The sequence below is a fragment of the Microcaecilia unicolor genome, chromosome 1 (genome assembly GCF_901765095.1).
Source record: "Microcaecilia unicolor chromosome 1, aMicUni1.1, whole genome shotgun sequence".
In the NCBI taxonomy this organism is placed as follows: Eukaryota; Metazoa; Chordata; class Amphibia; order Gymnophiona; family Siphonopidae; genus Microcaecilia; species Microcaecilia unicolor.
Window position 1 is genome coordinate 184,206,035 of NC_044031.1, and position 23,637 is coordinate 184,229,671.

General features: G+C 43.8%; 1 protein-coding gene and 1 long non-coding RNA gene across 2 annotated transcripts in view; one reads left to right on the forward strand and one right to left on the reverse strand.

The window, feature by feature from the left end:
* The first annotated feature begins 1,326 nt into the window (after positions 1 to 1,326).
* Positions 1,327 to 22,335, forward strand: LOC115470177. Its single transcript, XR_003942137.1, has 3 exons — positions 1,327 to 1,411; positions 19,643 to 19,652; positions 22,323 to 22,335. It is a non-coding gene; the product is annotated as an uncharacterized LOC115470177 (long non-coding RNA).
* Positions 8,127 to 23,637, reverse strand: part of ARHGDIB (Rho GDP dissociation inhibitor beta) — an 82,474-nt gene continuing 66,963 nt past the window's right edge. Inside the window, exon 6 of the mRNA XM_030203124.1 lies at positions 8,127 to 8,690. Coding sequence (XP_030058984.1) covers positions 8,491 to 8,690 — 200 coding nt within the window. The 3' untranslated portion in view covers positions 8,127 to 8,490. The remainder of the gene's footprint in view (positions 8,691 to 23,637) is intronic.

Below are 23,637 nucleotides of genomic sequence, written 5' to 3' on the forward strand. Positions count from 1 at the left end.
CAGGCTGTGAAAGGTGAATGCACAAACTCTTCCACACATCTGCTTGGGAGTCACCTTTGTGCAGATGACTCATTTTTCTTGTCCAGGGAGAAACTGAGGTTACTTACCTGTGGACAGAAGGATAAATCAGCCTCACAAACCCACCCAGCTCCCATTTAGTATGAACCTGCTTACAACTCTGGGAAATAGTAAGTGGGTGGGCTGGGTGAGGAGAAGCTGCTGGTGCATGCTCAGAATGGCTGTCTTCAAAGCTTTTTTGAGCTTTAGTAGAGCTATTCCATCTGTGGTGCCTTTGAATGACATCACCAATATGTGGCTGACATATCCTGTTGTCCACAGGGAATCTTCTTTACAAATAAGTAACCTCATTTTCATACTACAGGAGGAGTGGCCTAGTGGTTAGGGTGGTGGACTTTGGTCCTGAGGAACTGAGTTCAGTTCCCACTTCAGGCACAAGCAAGTCACATTGCCCCATGTAAGCCACATTGAGCCTGCCATGAGTGGGAAAGTGCAGGGTACAAATATAATAAAAATAAAGCCATTTCTCATTGAATGGAAATAAATAGAAATACAGCAAAACATATAAAATGGTACATTTTTTATTGGACTAACTTAATATAATTTTGATTAGCTTTCAAAGATAACCCTTCTTCCTTTTTTTTTTCTTTTTCCTTTTTTCTTTGACTGAAAAAAATGGGTTTCTTGGGGCAAGGATTAAGCCCTGTGGTGCTCTTTATCTGTCTCTCTTTTGGTGGATGGCAATAGGTTTTCTGTGCTCTTAACCCTTTTGTGAGGCTCTCTTTACTGTTTTCTGAGTCCTGAAAACTTTGAACCCTTAAGAATAAGTTCCTTGGCAGGTATATTATCCCCTGCAACTAAAAGTGATAGGTACTCACCAGCAGAACTGTCTCCAGCTTCAAGTCCCTTCCCTGTTTGGGACTCTCAGAAGTCAATAGCTTCAGTCTGCGATAGTAATGTGGAGGGGAATTTTTGAAAGGACGTTCAAGTCAGAATGCCCCAAATGGATGTCCATCTCACATGCATTTTCGAGTAGGATACAACCCGTTAGAAAATATGTGAGATGGACGCCCATGTGCTGGTAACGTCCAGCATGAGCATCCATTTTACAACCTGAAATGTCCAAATTTTGAACAGGGGAAAAGAAGGGACATAGACATCTGTATAGCAGCAGTCTTAGAAAATGGCCCTATAGACATTCATGCATAGCAGAGGGTTAGCCCAGTGGTTAGTGCACTGAACTGTAATCCAAGGGACCCAGGTTCACTTCTCACCTTAAGTCTTTGTTTTTGTAATTGTGAGCCCTTCAGGAACATTAAAATACCTATTGTACCTGAATATATACCACTTTGATAGCCTTCAAGCATGCAGGTGTATTATATATTTAGGTACAGTAGGTATTTTTCTGTTTCTGGAGGTTTACAATTAAAAAAAAAAGTGAAGAAGGCTTTGAACCCAGGCCCCTTGGTTTACAGTCCACTGTATTAACCACTAGGCTACTCTTCAGACCTGTGTAACTACTCTATTAAGAATGATCATAATACCTAAAACTGTCATAGAGCCCTGTATCCCCTTCTGGTTCTCCTTTCGAGGAGAGGAGGGGGACAGCAACCACTGGGGGATTAAGGAGGTGTTATGCCTTAATCCCTCCAGTGGATAGCTGCTCAATCAGAGCACCTTTCTGTAACCTGGACGCTCCTGAAACAGATCTAAAGAAGGACATCCTTCTTTTTAGACGTGAACGTTTCTTCCCTTTCTGCAATTGCTGTTGGACATCCAGATTTCAGGCCCTCCCTAGTCCTGCCCAAAATGTGCCCAGAACACACCCTCTTGCTATTTGAATTCCATTATTGTTTTCATTTTCACCATCTCCCACAGGAGGGCATTCCAGGCATTCACCAGCCTCTCATGAAAAAGTACTTCTAACATTACTCCTAAGTAAACTCCTCTGTAATCTCAGTTCATGTCCTCTAGTTCTACCACTTATTCTCTGGAAAAGGTCAGTTTGCATATTAATACTTTTCAAATATTTAAACATCTGTATCATATCACCCCTATTCCTCCTTTCCTCTAGTGTACACACATTCAGGCCCTCAGCTCTGTTCTCTGTAGATCTTGTGATGCAAAGACATTACCATTTTTGGCTGATTAATGATTTGAGTCCAGCTTCCCTGTGTCTAGACATTTTGCCTCAGGGCACACTGTGCCTCAGAGTAGGCTGATCTCTCTGATCAGTTCACTTAATATGGGAAACACTCTGCTCTGATTCTGCCTCCAGAGGACATCAGATTAGGAGGCTGACAGGCCATGTGCTTTTTATGTCTTGTTTTTTTTTATCCCAAGGCCAGGGAGCTATTAGGCTGTTGGGTGGGGTTCCCTAAAAACTGTTGTTCTACATAGTTCCTGGTTGGCCATCTTTGGGAAGAAGACTCTCTTAGCTGGACCCCTTCAGGAGGAAGAAGTGGTCAGATTCCTTCCCTGATCACAGGATTTATTCTTCCCTCCAAAAGCTCAACATCTGTTTATTGGGCTATATTTTTTTTCAGAATAGTTCATCTATATTATACTCTGATTGTCACTTCTTCTGGAGCAGGGATCCAGAATGTTCTTCCTGCAACTGCAATTAGAAGGGACATTTGGCATCTTTCTACACCTGCATTAGGAGTAAAAACATGTAAAGATTATATAAAGTGTCAAATCCATAAAAATATCAACTAATGAACACTGTGCCCTTTAACAAGCTGTGTCAAAATTGTGATATATTGCATTCAATTGGTAGGTTTAGAATTTATACTGTCATCAACAATTGCTTAGCACTGAAAAGCATACACCATCTTAAAGGAACAAGATGGTGGCACTTCAGATATATCTACAGCCTTACTCACCTGTGCCTTTTATTACTCACCCACTATTATAAGCCATCCTGGTGTTGCCACTATTTACTTTTAGAGATTTGCTTTGGAATAAACTTCACTCTGATGTACAAGAGGGGCGGACTGACCATTCGGGCAACCAGACAGTGCCCAAGGGCCCAGAGACTCTAGGGGGCCCAGAGGCTTTGCCCAGTTGCCCGCCACCATACAATACAGCCTCCCCACTGTGTTTATAAAATGGCTGCTGAGACTGGAAATCTCAGCAGCCATTTTATAAACATGGCGCCGCACCAGGCAGAGTAAAGGCAGCAGGTGGGCAGGAAAGAGGGGATTTATTTCCTGTCTCCAAAGAAGCCACAGCCATTAGACCACCAGGGCCCTTCAAAGTAGGGGGGGGACAACGGCAACATGGTGGGAGAGAGGCAACATGGCAGGGTGGGGCACTGGTAACGGCAGCAGCATGGTGGGGGCAGCAGCATCAGCATGGAGGGAGGGGGAACGGGGGCAGCAGCATGGCTGGGGGTGGACCCAGAGTAGTCTCATTGCCCAGGGGCCTACAGTACTCTCAGTCCGCCCCCACAAGACACTGTCCCCATTTCACTCTAAACTAAAAACTTATCTATCATGGTTTATCTTCTACTTCTTAAGTATACCCATCTCCTCTCTGTCTCTCCTCAATTCCTATCACTCATTATACCATTCATTGTAATTATTTGCCATATAAACAGAGGAAAAAGAAAAATTGCCTTATCTATGGTGTGCTGTGTACAGCTGCATGGAAAGTCCCCAGCTCAATTCATGAGTCGGGTCTTCTGCACCCTGGATCAACAGGGGCTAAGGATACTGTGCAGCCAATAGTCACAACCTCTAGTTGGGGGGATGGGACTGGAACTTCCAGTCTGGAAGGGAGTCATGACCATTGCTTAAGGGTGACACCTGGTGGCCTTATTCAAAGCCCATGAATGCAGAGTTCTGGAAGAATTACAGGTGCATGGCCCCCAGCTCAGGACTCTTAGTGCAATGACCATGGAGAGGGGAGATACATAACAGAGGAAACATCTCCAGATGGTTGCAAATGAAGACTCAGCGTCAGATTCTAGCCCTGTCTCCAATTTAGTTGGAAGTTCAAAGGAGCAGGAGAAAATTAATACAGGACAGCTTCATGTTATCAGGATATAAACAGTTAACACTAGGCAGAGGTTATAGATTAGCTATTAAAATTAACAGACATCATTCTAACACCACTATAATGAAGTCTGTTAGCAAGGTATCAGAGCTGCCACGTTGCCCAGTTCCACAAAGGACATTTCTTACAATTCCATCATGATGTATTATGCTAGAATCAGGGACCACAAATACCATGCTGCTTTGGGATACAAGTTCAAAACCAGAACTGCCCAAATGCCTCCTTCCTGGAACTGGGCAACATAAAAGCTTTGAGAAGTCTGTAAGAGATTTGGAATGAAGGCCAGGGTTGACTCCATGTTTTCAGGAGACGCACATCCAGTCCTGTTTTTACAATACTGCATGTAGTGCTGCTTTTCCCTGAGGAAGGAACAAGGCCCAGCGGCATAGCCAGAACCAAGGAAGTTTTATGACAGGAGACTGCATGACATCAAAAAGTTGAAACCATCTCTCTCTCATAGTAACCATAATTGTATGACCCCAAACATTTGCAAATGCTATTGAAAACAATAGCAAACGTGAGGTTTATGACTGCCTATCAGGCTTATTTTCGAAAGTGATTGCCGGCGATCTTCCAACATAAATCAGGAGATGGCCGACGATCTCTCAAAAGCGGCAAAATCGGTATAATCGAAAGCTGCTTTTTTGACACCATGGCCGCTTTCCCGTCGCTGAGCCGGCAAAAGTTCAAGGGGGCGTGTGGGCGGTGTAGCTAAGGCGGGACATGGGCGGGCATGGGCGTGGCTACCAGATGGCCTGCTTTCGCGGATAATGGAAAAAAAAAAGCGGCGTTAATGAGTATTTCGCCAGGTTTACTTGGTCCTTTTATTTTCACGACCAAGCCTCAAAAAGGTGCCCCAACCGGGCAGTGACCAAGGCCCAGGGCAGTGGGGGGGCCCAGTAGTTCCCTCCCAAATGCCCAATATCCCTCTTTCCTCTCCATCCCCAGGTTCGGGATACCCCCTCTCTCTTCCCCTCCTGCGCTCCATCTCCAACCTCCCCTAGCCCCCACCTGGAGTGAGAAAAGAGCTTCCAATCTAAGCAATAAGAAGAAGCCGAGTCCACCCTTACTATCCTGAGGCCTGGTCCTCTGATGCTGGAACTTCTTTCTGCCACGGTCCACCCCTTCTGATGCAACTTCCTTCTTTCACAGGGGTGTGCTACAGCGGAGGGAAGTTCCAGCATCAGCGGACCAGGCATCAGGATAGTAAGTGCGGACTCAGCTTCTTCTTCACCTTTCTTCTTAGCACTTGGATTGGAAGCTCTTTGTTTTTTGCTCTAGGTGGGGTTACCTGTACTGTTCTGCATTAAATAATGATTTATAGGTGGATGGCAGTGAGCAGAAAGGGGCAGAAAAAGCACAAGTGATCTGAGTGGGATGAGATGGCATGGGATGTATGAGGGGGCAGGGGGCCCACTGATCCTTATTGTCTGTGAGCCCACAGCACTGTTAGTCCACCCCTGCAGGTCAGTGTTGGGAATCAGTGTGCTAGACGCTTCAAGAAGTTTGGTTCCATCATGAGTTTCTCCCTTAATGTGTTGTGATTGAGCATAAAATCATCTCCTTTAGCTTTGCTAAAACTGCTTTGTGTGTCCCTTTAAGTGGTTATGATGCACAGTTTCTGCTGTTCCCCCAATTTATCTCAAATGGAGGAAAGTGGTGTGAGAGCAGCACACATCTCCCTCCAGAGCCTTTCCCAGTGGTGCTGAAAAAGCAGCCCCTAGGCATGTTCCTCTTGGGGATGTTAGCACTATTTCAGCAGCGCCTCCAGCCCGTGGCGTCATCCTCATGTGGATCAGGGCAGAACCGCAGCACCTGCTGCTGCTGCCACAAGGATCAGGGTTAGAAATACAGAGATGCATCTCATGTGTATGAGTTTGAGCAAGTTCAGACATGGAAGATTCTAGTAAAAATTTGGATATTGTGGTCTATAACATAACACCAAGCGCGTAGAAACAAGACACTCAGATCTCCAAAAGAATATTTTATTTATTTATTTAATACATTTATATCCCACATTTTCCCACCAGTTGCAGGCTCAATGTGGCTTACACATATCTGTAGAAAAGGGACTAGTCTCAGTGGGCTAGTCCTATGTACAGCAGGTTTAGCAAGATAATGGAGAAAGCCGGGACACCAGGTATCTCTGATAAAGACATGCAGACTCTATGAGCAATAGCAACCTTTGACCTTTCTAGATGTTTCTGAATTCCAAAATAAAAGAATTTAGACTTTTAAAATCGTTCTTTATCAATTATTTAACTTCAAGCTGAAATTCTATTGCTGCCTTTGTTTTCCTGTTCTTTTCTAGAGTCACCAATGGTATATATACAATATAATTTTAACTTAAATTGAAGTGCACAGTTCAATTTAAGTTTTCCAACTTTTTTGCTCGTTCTAGTGGATGTCAACAGTATAATAAAGCAGAAAAAGTGTTTTTGATCCACTAAACGTTATTTTTTGGGGGAGGTTTTTCTGGCCTGTGATTATAGATGGACCAAACACATTTATAGAATGCTTGAATTCGAGTCAGCAAAGAGTGTGGATTTGGGTCATTATGAAGTCTTTTTCTCCCCATTTTTGGTAAATTGTAATTTTGAAATCATACTTGGTTCCTGCAATTGTGTAACAAGATTATATTGTATATTTACCATTGGTGAGTCTAGATTTCTACTGAATTTATGGTATTTTTCATCCTGAAGATTGCTGTTCCTGTTCTTTTCACCATATTTTCACTTTGGGTAGAATATGAAAATGCATATTTAGTACAGGCTTGCCTCAAATGGAAAGGTAACAAAGCATTCCCATTTAAACCCTCCTCTCTCTGCCCAGCGTCGATGGCGAGTACCGATGTGGATCAACGCCCTACCGGAAGTGTATCGGGTGAGATCCACGGTGAGGGTCGGGAAGTTCCACAGAAGACGCTGGGAGCAGAGGTCGTAGGAACCTCAAAGAGAACGCAGGAGGTAAATCTTGAAATGATTTGGGTAAAGCTGAACAGGATGGATATGACATTACAACAAACATCGGGAGAAGTTAGTAACTTTAATAAGAGATTTGGTGAGTTAAATGCAAAGGTAGACCTGATAAAAGAAGAAATAGCTGAAAAAATGACTGTTATTCAAAAGAATGTAGATTCTTTACAAGAATTTAAAATAAATGTGGTGAAAGATAATGTTGAACTTCGGAGACGAATGGAACAAGTTGAAAACTTCAATAGAAGGTTAAATTTACGTTTATTGAACTTTCCCAAACTCCTAGGGATTACTCCCCTAGATCTATTCAAGAGTTATTTGAATGAGGTGTTGAAAATGCCTCTGGAAGCTATGCCGCCTGTTAATAAGGTATATTATATTCCTATTCCTAAAGGAGAGATTGGGAAAAATCAAGAAGCTCAACCTACGAATATAGACCCTGGAAATATTTCAGCTATACTTGAACAAACACTTGACGAGACAACAGAAAGGTCTACATTGATAGTGTCCTTAATATTTGAACAGGACTTAAACAACATAATGAAACAGTACTTTAAGAATTTAAAAACCTGTTTTGGGGGTATTAAAGTACAGATTTTTCCTGATGTTACAAAATCGACTCAGCAGAGAAGGAAAGCCTTTTTGGCATTGAAATCAAGAACTATTGAGATAGGAGGGATGTTTTTCCTGGCCTATCCATGCAAGTGCCTTGTAAGACTGGGTCAGGTTAAATATTCATTTTTTTCACCTGATGCCCTTAAATCTTTTCTGGATTCTAAACAATTGTAATATTAAGGGAATATTACGCCACCTTATTATTTTTGTGAATTATTGTTATATGTTCCCCATAACTCTTTTCGTCTCCTCCAATAATGAGGTCTAAGGAAGCAAAAATTACTATATTAATTAAGAATTCAGAATATTTTTTTTTTTTTGAAGTAGGTTTTACTTTTGTAAGATGTTTTCTTTAAGGAATGTTATTATTTCTGTATAAATTGTACTATGGCTGTATTTCAATAACAAGTATATTCTTGTTAAATGTTTAAAAATTTAATAAACAAATTGAAAGTAAACCCTCCTCTCTCAAATCTTTCTGAGATATCCATAGATTGCACAGAAGACATCATATGGTGAAGGGTTAAGGCCTGATGTCTGATTGGACCTTACAGAGATATGCATAGGAGGAGACTATTAAGGTTTGCCCTGATATTGGGATAAAGGAACCAGGGAGGAGGGAGGATGGAGTTGGGTTGGGTTGTGTCACTCTGCCTTCAGGAACTCCTGGCAACGCCTGAAATTACCCCTATTGGAAGTATATTTTTCACATCAGGAGGCACATGTAAAGGGAGGGACATTCAAGGATGCTGAAGACCTTGAAAGTGTACAAGAGGGAAGGAAGGAAGGATGTAAGATTTGTCTTGATAACGAAGATGAGCATTTACTCTGTCCATTCCTTGCGGATAGCGAGGTTCCACTCCCAGGACAGGTGGTCATGCTTGTCATCGTCGGTAAAGATGGATTTGATGTGATAGGTGCCACGTGCCAGGATGCCCTTGGGTGCTTCCTCTGCAGGTGTCAGGAAATCATACTCCTCTGCTCGTGGCCCATAGCTGCCAACCATGAACTCTGCTTTATCCACTGTGGGGAAGAATCAGAGAGAAGCAGGGTATCAGCAATAGGACCAGAAGCAGTCAGGCACTGGACACAAACCGCCCGATATTCAGCGCTATTTAACTGGCCAGGAATGGCTCTTGGCTGCTTAAATAGCGCTCAACCGGCTATCCTCAAATATTCGACTGTTTTTCAACCCGTTGAATATTCGTGGGCAGCGCTGAGCAGTTAACCGGTTATATTGCGTGATATAACCGGCTATCTGCTAATATTCAGCGCATTGCCGGCTAACTTTGGCAGCTAAATTGGGCCGCCCCTGTGTACATTGAGTATTATTTGTTTTGTTTTAAGTTTATTTGTGGGCTATAATTTTCCTACATAAACTGTTAAGAATCACCTGGATCACATTTCCAGATTGGTGAGAGATAAATATAGCTAAGTAAATACTACATACTCTATTGTTAGTCATTTTGGGTCAGATTCTAAATTTGGTGCCTAAAAAATCTGTGTGGATTTAAGCATATTCTATAAGATTTAGGCGTGGTGTATAGAATATGCTTAGTCGATTCTGTAGTGCGTAAATCTACACGTGCCCATTTACACCAATAAAAACCTGGTGTAAATCCATGCATATATATTTAGGGGCACTGACCTGTATTCTGTAATTATGTGCGGACATTTTGCTATGACCACGAAATGACCATAAACATGCTCCTTTTAAACTATGCACATTTATTTTGAACTGTGTGCTTTTCAATTTAGGCCAGTGGCGTAGCCAGACCTGACATTTTGGGTGGGCCCAGAGCTAGTATGGGTGGGCACTATGTATATAGGTGCAGGGCCGGTCTTAGGGTGAGGCGACCGAGGCGGCCGCATAGCCCGCGCTCAAGGAGGCCCCGCGCGGCGCGCCTGGGGTCGCCCTGCCCACCGCTCCCCCCCCCCGACGATCAATGTTAAATAGTAGTAGTAGTAGTAGAAGCGCCGAGTAGCAGGCAGCGCCTCGCGTCTGCCTTGCTAGTAAAAATCTCCTGCACGTCGTCAGGCTGGCCTTCCCGCATTAAGTCCCGCCCTCCTCCGAGGTAATAGGCTCTTCCCGCATTAAGTCCTGCCCTCCTGTGAGGTAATAGGCTATTACCTCAGAGGAGGGTGGGACTTAATGCGGGAAGAGCCTATTACCTCAGAGGAGGGCGGGACTTAATGCGAGAAGGCCGGCCCGATGACGTGCAGGAGATTTTTACTAGCAGGGCAGACGCGAGGCGCTGCCTGCTGCTCAGCAATTTTCAATTTTTTTTTTTTAAGTTAGTGGGTGCAGCAGGAGTTGGTAGGTAGGTGGGTCGGGTCGGGTCGGGGGGGGGACTCAGATGGGAGAAGGGTGTGGGATGGGGGTTCTCAGTTGGGGGGAGGGGGTAAGGGGGACTCAGATGGGAGAAGGGTGTGGGATGGGGGTTCTCAGTTGGGGGAAGGGGGTAAGGGGGACTCAGATGGGAGAAGGGTGTGGGATGGGGGTTCTCAGTTGGGGGGAGGGGGTAAGGGGGACTCGGGAGAAGGTTGCAGGGTGGGGGTTCTCAGATGTGGGGAGGGGTAAGGGGGACTCAGATGGGAGAAGGGTGTGGGATGGGGGTTCTCAGATGGGAGAAGGGGGCTGGAACTGGGGTTTGAGAAGGGGCCATATGGGAAATGGGGGCCATGCATGGGGCTGGTGGGAAAATAGGGCATGCGTGGGTCAGGTGGGAGAATGGTTCTGGGGATGAAAAGGGGGGCTCTAATACAAGGCATGTGGATGAAGGGGGCTGGAACTGGGGGTTGAAAAGGAGGGTAGGTGGGATAAGGGGGCTAGTACTGGGACTGGAGGCTGAAAAGGGGCAGGGGCTGAAACTGTGGGTACTGGGGGCTGAAAAGGAGATAGGGAGAAGTGGCTGGGGCTGAAGCTTGGGACTGGTGAGAGTAAAGGGCTGGGGACTGGGGTTGAAACTGGGGGCTGAAAAGGGGACAGGGAGGAGTGGCTGGGGGCTGAAGCTCGGGACTGGTGGGAGAAAAGGGCTGGGGCTGAAACGGGGGACTGGTGGGATAGTGGGGTTGGAACTGGGGGCTGAAAAAAAGGGGCAGAGAGAGGGGCAGAACCTGGATGGAAGGGGGAGCGAGAGGGAGGGCAGACCCGGATGGATGGGAGAGGGAGGGCAAATGGTGGATTGAAGGGGCAGAGAGAAAGGGCAGACAGTGGATGGAAGGGATAGAAAGGGCAGACAGTGAATGGAAGGGGCAGAGATAGAGGGCAGATGTGCACGAAAGGGGCAGGGAGAGAGGGCAGACATTGGATGGAGGGGACAGCAGAGAGGGCAGACACTGGATGGCAGAGAGAAAGAGCGAAGACAGATGCTGGATGGAAAGAAGACAGTGAAAAGAAGATGAGGAAAGCAGAAACCAGAGACGACAAACTGTAAATAAAATATATATTTTTATTTTTTTGCTTTAGGATATAGTATTGTAGCTGTGTTAATAAATGTTTATAATAGAACATGTAAATAAGGTAATCTTTTTATTGGACTAATTTTAATACATTTTGACAAACTTTCGGAGAACAAAGCCCCCTTCCTCAGGTCAGGATAGGATACTGTAACAGCTCTATACTGTATTGACCTGAGGACGGAGGTTTGGCCTCTGAAAGCTAAATGTATTAGTCCAATAAATGGTATTATTTTATTTTCTATATTTGTTTTATTTCTATTTGTTAATTTGTAAAGTGGTGATTGGTATTTGTTAGTTTTTTTTCAAATTTACATCTGTTGTCTTTATATTTTGCACAGTACTAGGGGACATTTTCTGTTTCTGTGGTGTTGTATTGTATGCAGAGTCTGGCATCTTGGGGGTTCAGTTTAATTTTTGTCTAAATAGAAAGTTTAAATATTACTACTTATTCTATAGTGGATTAGGGTGTATCTGTGTTTGTGAAAAAAGACATGGTTTTCAGTTGGCATTGACTGTGCAGGATCGACAAGCCCTGGAGCTGGGGGCCTTGGAGCTCGGAGGGAGGGGTGGCCGGCTCTGGAGCTAGGGTGGGGGCAGAGCTAGAGTGGGGTGGAGAGGGTGGGGCGGGGCTAGGGTGGGCGGGGCTAGGGTGGGGCCCCGTCAAATTGGTCCGCATAGGGCCCCGCACTTGCTAAGACCGGCTCTGTATAGGTGTGAGTAGTATTTCTTGGGATACTCCTAAATAATGCCTTAGAGTGCACTTGATGAAGGATTTCTAATGAACAGTCTGCCCAACAAGTGTCTTGCATCAACATAAACCACATAAATACTTGGAGCCTATGTTGCAAACCTTAACACCACCAATTCTGAACACACAAATATCAATAACAGCAGCTTGAAAAAGGCAGCGGTGAATATACACAACAGCAATACGTGTCCCATTGGAAAAGCCAAACAAGTCAGACTGATATAGATCCCCTCACAAGCCACATGCCAGAAGAATCTTTCACCTCGGTCACATGCAGAACACAGACCAACCCTCATCAATTACAGAATAAAGGACCAAAACTTTTAAATTGTCCTGTAACTCAGGTAACAGACAGAACAACTAAAGGGTAAGGGGAATTAAAGAGGAGGGGATAAACATCTCAAAAAAGATATAGTGGAATTAGAATATATCTGCCTGCAAAACATAAATACAAACTTTTCAAGGCATGCAAAGTTCTATATGCCACATCTGACAATTGAATTTTAAGTATAGCAAGGACAACCCTATTTAAACACACAGCACTCATCCTTTTAGGATTGTCCCTGGAAAAAGTAGTTTACCTTTAAAAAAAAAAATGGGAAAACCCCCCCCAGCAATACCATCTCTGCACAATATTATGTAAAACTGTAGGGAAGAGTTATACAAACTGAAGCAGCTTAGTTTCATGGGATTTTCGGAAGCACTTGCTGGAAAAAGTCATATAATCTACAGGTGTAGATTATATGACTTTTTCCAGCAAGTGCTTCCGAAAATCCCATGAAACTAAGCTGCTTCAGTTTGTATAACTAAGAAACTGACTCTCTTCCAAAGAGGTTTAAGGCTTAAAGCAAGTTTTAGCTTTAAACTATAGAGTTTTTATCATATTTTAATTAAATCTGCAGGCGCTTGATGAGAATAGCAACTATTTAAGATGACATTTATGCTTACATCTGTTAATTAAACAAGAATCATTAATAGAATCTCATCACTTGTGTAGACTTTTTGTACAGAATAGTGTTAAATCAAATTTGTATTACTGAGTAACACTGTTCGAATGCCTGAAGTTTTGACACTTTGGTAACCTGCAACTACAGTTCTAGAAAAGCCAGGTAAAAATTAAGCAGGCTTTCAAAACAAATTAGGGTGTGTAATGGGGGGGAGAAGGTGTATGTGTGTGTGTGTGTGTGTACACATACACACACACCAATTTACTGTTGTGTATTTTGAGAATTCAGGTTGGAAACCTCAATAAAAGATTAAGAATTAAAAGTTTCAGGTACTCCGGCTGTTCTACCCATATTTCACGATAATACACAGTCAATTAAACAAAAAAAAAAACAAAGGATTCATTGATAAATGATTTTTCCTACTAGCATAAAACAGGAGAAAGCCCCCAAATAGGGCCCAAAGGTAATGAGCCATTAACAGGATGATGTTAGCAAATTCCTAAGGTTTTACAATTGGAGAATGCATTCTGATTCAATTAGTGCAGCTACAGTGGAAACCACAGCCTGCAAATTCACTTCTCAGGCTGTGTTTATAGCAGAGGAACTGCCTGTTGTAAACTTAATTACCGCTCCAGTTCTTTTTGTTCCCTTGCTTACCTTGAGCTCGATCTGCTCGGGACCTCGGGTCGATTTAGCAGGTTTAGGATCGGTCAGTGAGTCGCTCCACAAATTTGTCCATAGGTTCAGCAAGCTTTGTTGAGAGAAATCCGTGCTCAAGACAAAATGCTGATAAATATGAAGGGGAGCCCAGGAGCTGGGCAGGCACATGTCCTCCCACTAATATAACTACTACTGACACGTGCGAGGGGTGGAGCAGGAAGAAACGAGGGGGAAGCCTGTCCAGGAGCTGAGGGCAGGAAGAGCTGCCTACAGCGTTGCTCCAGCCATGCGTTTGGGGGGGGAGGCAATGCCCCCCTCGCCCCTCCAAACTATGCCAGAGCTTCCGGAGGACTAAAATCTGGTGAGCTGCTGTTTTTTTCTGACAGCTTTAGACATTGCTGCTGTAGCTGCTCAGATGGGGCAGAAGACTGTTCACTCTCTCTCCCGCTGCAGCCTAATCGGCGCCTAGAGGACCGGCACCGATTGGTGGAGCAGGACAAACTGGGTGGGCCTGAGCTGAGATTGGGTGGGCCTGGGTCCACCCAGGCCCACCCGTAGCTACGCCCCTGATTTAGGCGCATTTCTTTATAGAATACACGTAGCGATTTCCACGCATAAATTCTGACAATTGCCAATTAGTGCTCATTATTGCTTTTGAAGTGCTGTTACAAAACACTGATTGGCTTATTACACCAATTAAGTTATGCTTCTATTTCCTCATGGAAATCTAGGCACCAAAATATAGAATCTGGCCCTTTTTGTGCAGTGATTCAGCATACAATAACCTCTTGAGCACCTTTATTTGCTGCCTTGGTTTCTACTTTATTTTATGTTTGAACATGCTTTGGAGGATTAGTGACACGAAATGAACACCACACTCTAAATATTCCTCTCACAGTGTAAGGATGACACTCATGCTCTTTGCTTGCACTCCCTGTTCAGTATATGTCAACATTTAACCATGTTTGCTTCCTGCAGCTTGGCTGACCTTTTCAATGCTTCTCTAGAGTCAGGAGTGGTCCTGGAGGACTAGAGAAGAGCAGGTGTAGTTTCTCTCCACAAAAGCAGAAGTAAGGAAGTACCATTATTATCATGACCTTCAAAAAGATATAAACAGTAATTCAGAAGGCAGCTACTAAAATAGTTATGGTCTTCGTCATAAAGCATATAGGGATAGACTTAAAGATCTCAAAATATATACTTTGGAAGAAAGGCAGGAGAAGGGAGATAGAGACATTTAAATACCTACATGGCATAAATGCACAGAGGTGAGTCTCTTTCAATTGGAAGGAAGCTCTGGAGCGAGGGGGCATAGGATGAAGATGAAAGGGGATAGGCTCGGAAATAACCTGAGGAAATACTTCTTCATGGAAATGGTGGTGAATTTGTGGAATGGCCACCTGGTGAAGTGGTTGAGTTGAAAACAGTATCTGAATTCAAGAGTGCTTGGGACAAGTGCATAGGATCTCTAAGGGAATGACAAGGAGAGTAGATGGCATGGATGGGCAGACTGGATATGGTCTTTATCTGCCTACATTTGTCTCTGTTTCTATGTTGATCCCAGTTTATCATCAACTAATCTGCTGAGGATATTTTCCTGGTCAATGTAGTCAACATTTTCCCTCTTTAAAGCACATAACATTGGTGCCTCTCATTTTTTTTTTTGGACTAAAACGATGCGCCCTACAAAATCTGCAGCTATTTCCCAATCATCCTTTTTATCATGCATCAAGCTTACTGGACTCCTACACGTCTGGCAAAAATCACCAAGAAACCCTCTTCTTCAAACTGTTGGTCATGTCATGATAATAATGGTACTTTATCTCATATGATTTTTTACTGTAAAAATGTGAAAGCATATTGGAATCTAATATGGTCTCATATGCTTCTAATTTTTCACCTTCCTGTAAATCAAAGCATCACCTTTAAACTTATAATTTTAAGCTCCTCTCATCCGGACATCATCCTCTCACCTTCTGATCAGAAATTATTTGATACGATGTTAGCAGTTGCCACCCATCTTATAATTTCTAATTGGAAAAATAATTCTAAATTATGCTTTAATGAATGGTGGAGCTATATATGTGTCATTAGGAAATATGAAACTCTCCTGGCCTATAAACAGCTTACCACTAACATAGTTTCCAAGATATGGGCTTGTCTATATTCCTTTTGTCTTAGTACACAAACATAATAATACTTTGCCCTTACCCTGTGTAATTGCTTGTCCATGGTAATGTACATTTATATTTATAATTTATTTGCTTACCAACTGAAGCCATTGTTAACTTGTTGCACCTTTTGTTTGTTTTTGTTTTTACATAATCTGTAAAATCTTCAATAAAAATATTTTTAAAAAGAAATAATTCCTTCTGTTATTCCTCAGTTTACCCCTGCACAGCCTCAAATGTCACACTTTTGTGTTTTAGAACTTGCCTCTCATTTTATCCTTAGAGTATCTGCATATCTCTATAATTTCTTTTCTCTTTTCACACTTCAGGGCATGTTTACTAAGGACTGCTAAGCTGTTAGCGTGGGCTTTAGCATGCCCTAATCATTAGTGCTAGCATGTGCTAACAGCTAGCGCACGCTAAAACAGCCAGGGGCCCATTTACTGAGCCACGGCAAAATGTGGCCTGCGGTAACGTGAGCGTGACTTTTGGGCATGCACCGGGCCAGTTTTTACTGCGTCCTGGAAAAAGGGAATTTTTTTAAAAGGGATCGGAAATGGACATGCAGCAAAACAAAAACCAGTGCGTGTCCATATTTGGCCTGAGAACTTACCGCCACCCATTGACTTAGTCGTAAGGTCTTATGTGCTACCTGGGCAGTAGGCATGCAGTGCACGCCCACTGCCGTTTACCGCTGGGTAAGCGCCACACGGTACAAGATAGAAAATATTTTCTACTGCGTATTTTCGGCGCATGCCAAATTCAGAATTACAGCCTGGGGCACGCGGTTATGATGATTTGGCGCATGCTGGACACACATAGGCCCTTACACACCTTTATAAAAAGGCCCCCCCCCAGTAAGCTAAAAGTCTGGCTTAGTGCGAGATGGGGTGAGGACTGGGCAGAGATTGGGTATGTTCAGCACATTGCAGTCAGTGCACAGTGGGTAGAATGCGCCGACACATATTTACTTAACGCTGGTTCATTTGTCACCACCTCAAGGCATTAGGTCCATCCGGGTTCATATCACCTGAAAGTAAGGCGCATTAGGGAGCATGTCCTTGAGAAAACTGCGGGAGGAATGCTTATCCTTCAGCTGCTTCTACAACTTTATCTAATTACTATTTTTATCTGATATGTTTTACTCTGGGCACTGCATTTGAAAACTGTAAAAATTCTGATAAGAGCTTTTTAATTTGTTAAGGTGTTTTAGAATTCCTCTTCCCTCCCCCCACCCGGTTTCTTATAGATAGGTGTGGCTATAACCTCCAGTAATAAGGAAGTTCAGGGCCAGCACATGGTCTGTTGAATTCTGCCTTTGTGGTGAAACCTCACAGAGATAAGACATGTTTTGGAATTCCCTCTCCTCATGCCTGGCTAATCTTTTTTTACCTCTGAGCTGTGTTTTTGAGTACTCCCTTCCTTTAATCTTTATCTGTTCGCCCAAACAACTGTGTAGTTAAGTGGTTTTCTTCAGCTTTGGAGATAGGTTTCACAGCTAACATATTCTCATCTTCCCTGTTGAGGGTAAAGGCTGAATGAGAGATGCTCGCATCCTGGAGGTAAATGTCTGGCTGTGTGGATGGTGCCTGATGGTGTCCATCTATCAAGGAAGGGATGAAGTGTCTTCAGCAACAGACTGGCTATAGTACTAAAGAGGATTTCAAACTAAACTTGCTGGGGATGGGTAAAAATGGCCCCAAAGCCATAAATAACCCTCAGGAAGGTAGGTCATCGAATGCCCCTATAGAAGAGGGAAAAAAGAGTAACATCTGGAGAGCTTTGTATACCAATGCCCGCAGTATGGGAAACAAACTTCTAGATCTAGAGTATACAATGATAGAAGGTGACTTGGATTTAGTGGCGGTCACGGAGACGTGGTTCACAGAGAACCATGACTGGGATATAGCTATAATCTACTCAGGAAGGACAAGGTAGGAAAAAAGGGTGTAGGAGTGGTATTATATTCTAAGAATAATATTAAAGTGACAGAACTGCAGGACACGTGGGGTACAGAAGAAGCACTGTGGGTTAAACTGGAAAGAGGGAAAGGAAAATGTATTTACATTGGAGTATTATACAGGTCACCTTCACAGTCAGAAGAAGTGGACAGACTTAATTGAAGACATCCACAAAGTAACTAAGAAAGGGGAAGTACTACTGATAGGTGATTTGAATATGCCAGTTGTTGATTGGGGCGTCCCTGCTGCGGGGTTGTCCAGAACCAAAGGGATCTTGGATTCCCTACAGGGAGAGTTGTTTCAGCAGTGGGTAATGGAACCGACGCGAGATGGAGCTATTCTGGACCTGGTACTTACAAATGGAGAGAATGTTTCTGATGTAACGGTGGGAGACCATTTGGCATCTAGTGATTACCGAATGGTGTGGTTCAAAATTAAGGCAGAGGAGAGGGTTTATTCTAGAAAAGGTCCTGGATTTCAAAAGAACTAACTTTGCTGAGATGGGGGAATTTCTAAATAAAGAGTTAGTAGGATGGGAACAGCTGAAGGAAGTAGAATGACAGTGGACAAGACTGAAAAGGAGCTATTTATAAAGGCACTTAATCTTTATGTTAATAAATTACATAAAAAGAAAGAGGAAAAGAAGGCTTCTCTGCATAGGCGTAGACTGGGGGGGGCGAGGGGGGGCAATGTCCCCCCAAACTACGACGAGGCGCCGCCGCGCCATTAGTTTAAAAAGCAAAACAAAACACATGCAGGCACGCGCTCCTCTCCATCCGCTTGGCTTCCCTGCCCTCTCTGTCTGCGTCCCGCCTTCCTCTGACATCAGAGGAAGGCGGGACGCAGACAGAGAGGGCAGGGAAGCCAAGCGGACAGAGAGGAGCGTGTCCGTCTACCCCTCTCTCTTCCTCCCTCCCTCCGGCGCAGGCAGCAGTCTTTTCCAGCGTTCCTGGCAGCGGTAGCGATGTACACGCTGCCTTCGGCTCTGCCCCAAAGCCTTCTCTTCAAGTTCCTGTTCCCGCATAGGTGGGAACAGGAACTTGAAGAGAAGGCTTCAGGGGCAGACCGAAGGCAGCGTGTACATCGCTACCGCTGCCAGGAACGCTGAAAAAGCTGAAGACTGTTGCCTGCGCCGGAGGGAGGGAGGAAGAGAGGGGGTAAATGGAGTCACGATCTTGGACCTCGCGGTGGGGGCAGTAGAAGGAAGATGGATGGTACTGGGAGGGGTGGGGAGCAGAGGGAAGGAGCAAGAGATGGATGGGACTGGGAGAGGTCAGGCACAGCAGAGGGAAGGAGCAGAAGATGGATGGGACGGAGGGATGGTGAGCAGAGGAAAGGAACAGAAGATGGATGGGACTGGTAGGGGTGGGGAGCAGAGGGAAGGAGCAAGAGATGGTTGGGACTGGGAGGGGTGGGGAGCAGAGGGAAGGAGCAAGAGATGGTTGGGACTGGGAGGGTGGGGAGCAGAGGGAAGGACCAGGAGAAGGATGGGACTGGGAGCGTTGGGAGCAGAGGGAAGGACCAGGAGATGGATGGGATTGGTAGAGGTCAGGCACAGCAGAGGGAAGGAGCAGAAGATGAATGGGATGGAGGGATGGTGAGCAGAGGGATGGAACAGAAGATGGATGGGACTGGGAGGGGTGGGGAGCAGAGGGAAGGAGCAAGAGATGGATGGGACTGGGATGGTGGGGAGCAGAGGGAAGCCTACTTGAAAGAAGACACTGCATAAAACAAGACACTGGGACCAAAGCGAATAGAAAAACTAAATGATCAGACAACAAAGGTAGATAAAAGTATTTTATTCAGAATTTATTAATTGAAATGTGTCAGCTTTTTGAAATGTGCATCTGTGATATTTTGCCTGTAAATTTCAATTCCTTCCTCCATATTAGCATATTCATTTGCATATGTATATATGCAAATGATATACTAATATGCTCCGCCCATTCTTTGCCCCCCCCAAATGAAACAGTCAAACTACGCCTATGCTTCTCTGGTTCTCGAATGTAGTAGCTGAAAAGGTAAGGGAAAAAGAGGTTAGCCTTCATATGTTATAAGACGACTCAGAAAGAAGAGGTCAGGCGAGAATACCTGGATAGCTAAGAGAAGCTGGAAAAGCTGTCAGGAAAGCGAAGAGGCAAATGGAAGAAAAGATAGCTAATATGGTAAAATTGGGTGATAAGACATTTTTGAGATATGTAAGCAACAGGAGGAAGAGCCATAATAGCATTGTGAGGTTCAAAGCTGAGGGAGAGGAATATGTGGAAGCTGATAAGGATAAAGCTGAACTGCTTAATAACTGTTTCTGTTCTGTCTTCATGGACGAAAGGCCAGGGGTAGGACTGCAGAAAACAAATGCAAATGGGAATGGATGTATCACAAACCAAGATCCATTCTCAGATGACTGTGTTCATGAGGAGCTGGCAAAAATAAAAGTAGACAAAGCGATGGGGCCTGATGGGATACATCCAAAGGTGCTCAAGGAACTCGGAGAAGTTCCGGCGGCTCCGCTGACGAACCTCTTCAATGCTTCCTTAGAGTCTGGAGTGGTTCCAGAGGACTGGAGAAGGACGGATGTGGTCCCTTTGCATAAGAGTGGAAGTAAGGAGGAGATTGGGAAGTACAGTTTGACCTCGGTGGTGAGTAAACTAATGGAAATGCTTTTAAAGCAGAGGATTGTGAGGTTTCTGGAACTGAATGGAATGCAGGATCTGAGGCAGCATGGCTTCACTAGAGGCAGGTCATGTCAGATGAATCTGACTGATTTCCTCGACTGGGTGACCAAACGGTTGGACGTGGGAGGGGTGCTAGATGTGGTGTACTTAGAATTCAGCAAAGCTTTTGACATGGTTCCACACAGGCGACTCATAAATAAACTGAGTACCTTTGGTATGGGACCTAGACTAACTGACTGGAGTAAAAATTGGTTGAATGGAAGAAGATAGAGGGTAGTGGTAAATGGAGCTTGCTCTGAAGATAGGGATGTTATCTGTGGAGTACCGCAGGGATCGGTCCATGGGCCGGCTCTTTTTAACATCTTTGTGAGTGACATTGCAGAAGGACTGTCTGGTAAGGTTTGTCTCTTTGCAGATGATACCAAACTCTGTAATAGGGTGGACACCCCGGTGGGTGTGAATAACATGAGGAAGGATCTAGTGAAGCTTGAAGAATGATTCAATAATTGGCAACTAAGATGCTAAAAAATGCAGTCATGCACTTGTGTTACAAAAATCTAAGGGAACAGGACAGTATAGGGGGTGAAGTACTTCTTTATATGAAAGAAGAGCGGGACTTGGGATAGATTGTATCTGATGATCTTAAGGTGGCCAAACAGAAGATGGCTGCCGCACCAGACGGTCTTTGAGCAGAAATGATTATTCATCATTAGAAAATGCCACATACAAAGCGTAAGGGAGTGTTGAGAGTAGTGCCTCCACCTACCTCAACCTCCTCACCTGCCCAAGCGTCATTGGAGCGTTTCTTTCCAGGTGTATCCAGGCTCCCACGGGGGGAGGAACCCATTGCGGAGGGGCCCGGAGGAGCGGACTCCCCGCCGGGAGAGGAAGTCTCCCTATTTCCACCATCCACTTCGTTGATTCCTCCCAGCCCGACGTCGAGAACGCCCCTGGTGGGAAACCCCATCGACACGGATGATGCGTCGAAGGGGAAGACTGGTGAGGACCCAGGTATGCAATCGACGACTCGGGGCACTGCAGGAAGTTTGTCCTCTGCAGCGCAGACCTCGGAGGTGACCCTACAAACTCTAAAGGTGATGCTAGACCGGATTACAACTACACTAATGCAGACGTCAGGTGATGTGCTCAATTTAAATACTAAGTTTGAAGAGTTGAAAAATATTGTAGACTCTGTTAAAACTGATTTAACAACTCAAGTTCAAGCTATACAAAAAGAGGTGGCAACTTTAAATACCTTTAAAAATGTGGCTATTAAAGATTCTAAAGACATCAGATGCAAAATAGAGCAAATTGAGAACTATAACCGGCACCTAAACCTCCGTTTTTTGAACTTTCCAATAATAGTGGGGGTAATATATGGCTGAAATACTGAAAATTCCTGCAGAGGCAGTGCCCCCGCTAAATAAGATTTATCATATTCCTAAAGTTAGAACTGGAGTGCAAGGTCCGGAAAAAGATTCTTTGGATTTACAGAATATTTCTGATATTTTGGAACAATCCTCTGATACTATATTGAACAGAACTACAATGATCGTATCAATGGTATTTGAGCAAGATTACAACAATATTTTAAGACTTTACTTTAAAAATTCTAAAGCTCTATTCTATGGTTCCAAGGTTTGGATATAGCCAGACGTCACAAAATCAACTCAACAAAAAAGGAAGTTATTTCTTGCCTTAAAACAAAATACAATAGATATAGGAGCTTCCTTTTTCTTAGCATATCCATGCAAGTGTGTAGTTAAACACGGTCTAACTAAACATACATTCTTTTCACCGGAACATCCAAAGGAGTTTATAGAATTGAAACGAGTGAAATGAAATGTAACCTGGATAAGACAGCCTATTCCCCTTGATTGAATATTGTTGATAACTTCTCTAACTCTTTTTCTCTCTCTCCTAATTTGGGGTCTAAGGAAGGTATCATGATTATTATAGCAATGTCAAAACATTAAGTGTAGAATTCCTTTATATAGTGCTTACACTGTTATAAGTGGATGTTTTGAAGAGTATTATTATTATTATAATTTGTATCTACCTGTATTTCTGTACAAAGATTAACCTTGAGTATTGTATTTAAAATGCATAAATAAATAAATAAATTTTAAAAAAGGTGGCCAAACAGGTTGGAAAGGCAACAGTTAAAGCCAGAAGGATGCACGGATGCAAAGGGAGAGGAATGGCCATCAGGAATAAAGAGGTGATACTGCCTTTGTATAATTCTGGAGACCGCACCTACAGAAGGATATAAACAGGATGGAGTCGATCCAGAGGGCGGCCACGAAATTGGTAAGTGGTCTTGTACATAAAACATATAGGGACAGGCTTATGAACTTCAACATGTATACGCTGGAAGAGAGGAAGAACACAGGAGATATGGTAGAGATGTTTAAATATCTCAGGGGCATTAATGTACAAGAAGTGAGCCTTTTTCAAGTGAAGGAAAACTCTGGAATGAGGAGGTGTACGATGAAGCTAAGAGGAAATAGGCATAGGAGGCTAATAGGAGGAAGGTATTCATACAAGGAAAGGGTGGTGGAAGCGTGGAATGGCCTCCCGGTTGAGGTCGTGGAGATGAGGACTGTGTCAGAATTTAAGAATGCGTGGGACAGACATGTGGGATCCCTTAGGAAAAGAAATAGTTAGTGGTTACAGAGGATGGGCAGACTGGATGGGCCATTTGGCCTTTATCTGCTGTCATGTTTCTCTGTTTCTATGTAAATGTTACCACAGAGCCACTGAACTTATGGTGAGTTTATTATAGCTGTTACCCTGCCTTAAGGGAAAAACTTATCGTTGTCTGGTAAACATGCCCTTAGATCCTTCAAAGGATTTATGGCACATTGCATCTAATGCAGATTATTAAAACTTGCTCATCTTTATGTGTTTAATATTCCCCCAAATATGTTCAAAGTTGTTTTCAATGAATGTTATGGGTTATTTATTACCTTTCAAGCAAAGCATCTCACAGGCGAGGATGTAGCAGAACTGGAGAGGGTTCAAAGGGGGGTGACCATGGTGATGGGGAAAGATGGAGCTCCTTCCTTGTGGGGAGAGGCTAGAGAGGTTTGGGCTCTTCAGCTTGGAAAAGGGATGGCTGGATATGATTGAGGTCTATAAAATTCTGAGCGGTGTAGAACGGGTAAAAGTGAATTGATTTTTCACTCTTTCAAAAAGTACAAAGACCAGGGGGCACTCAATGAAATTACATGGACATACTTTTAAAGCATTTTAAAGCTCAGCAGGGTTTAAAAAAGGTTTGGATAACTTCCTAAAAGAAAAGTCCATAAGGCATTATTAAGATGGACTTGGGGAAAATCCACTG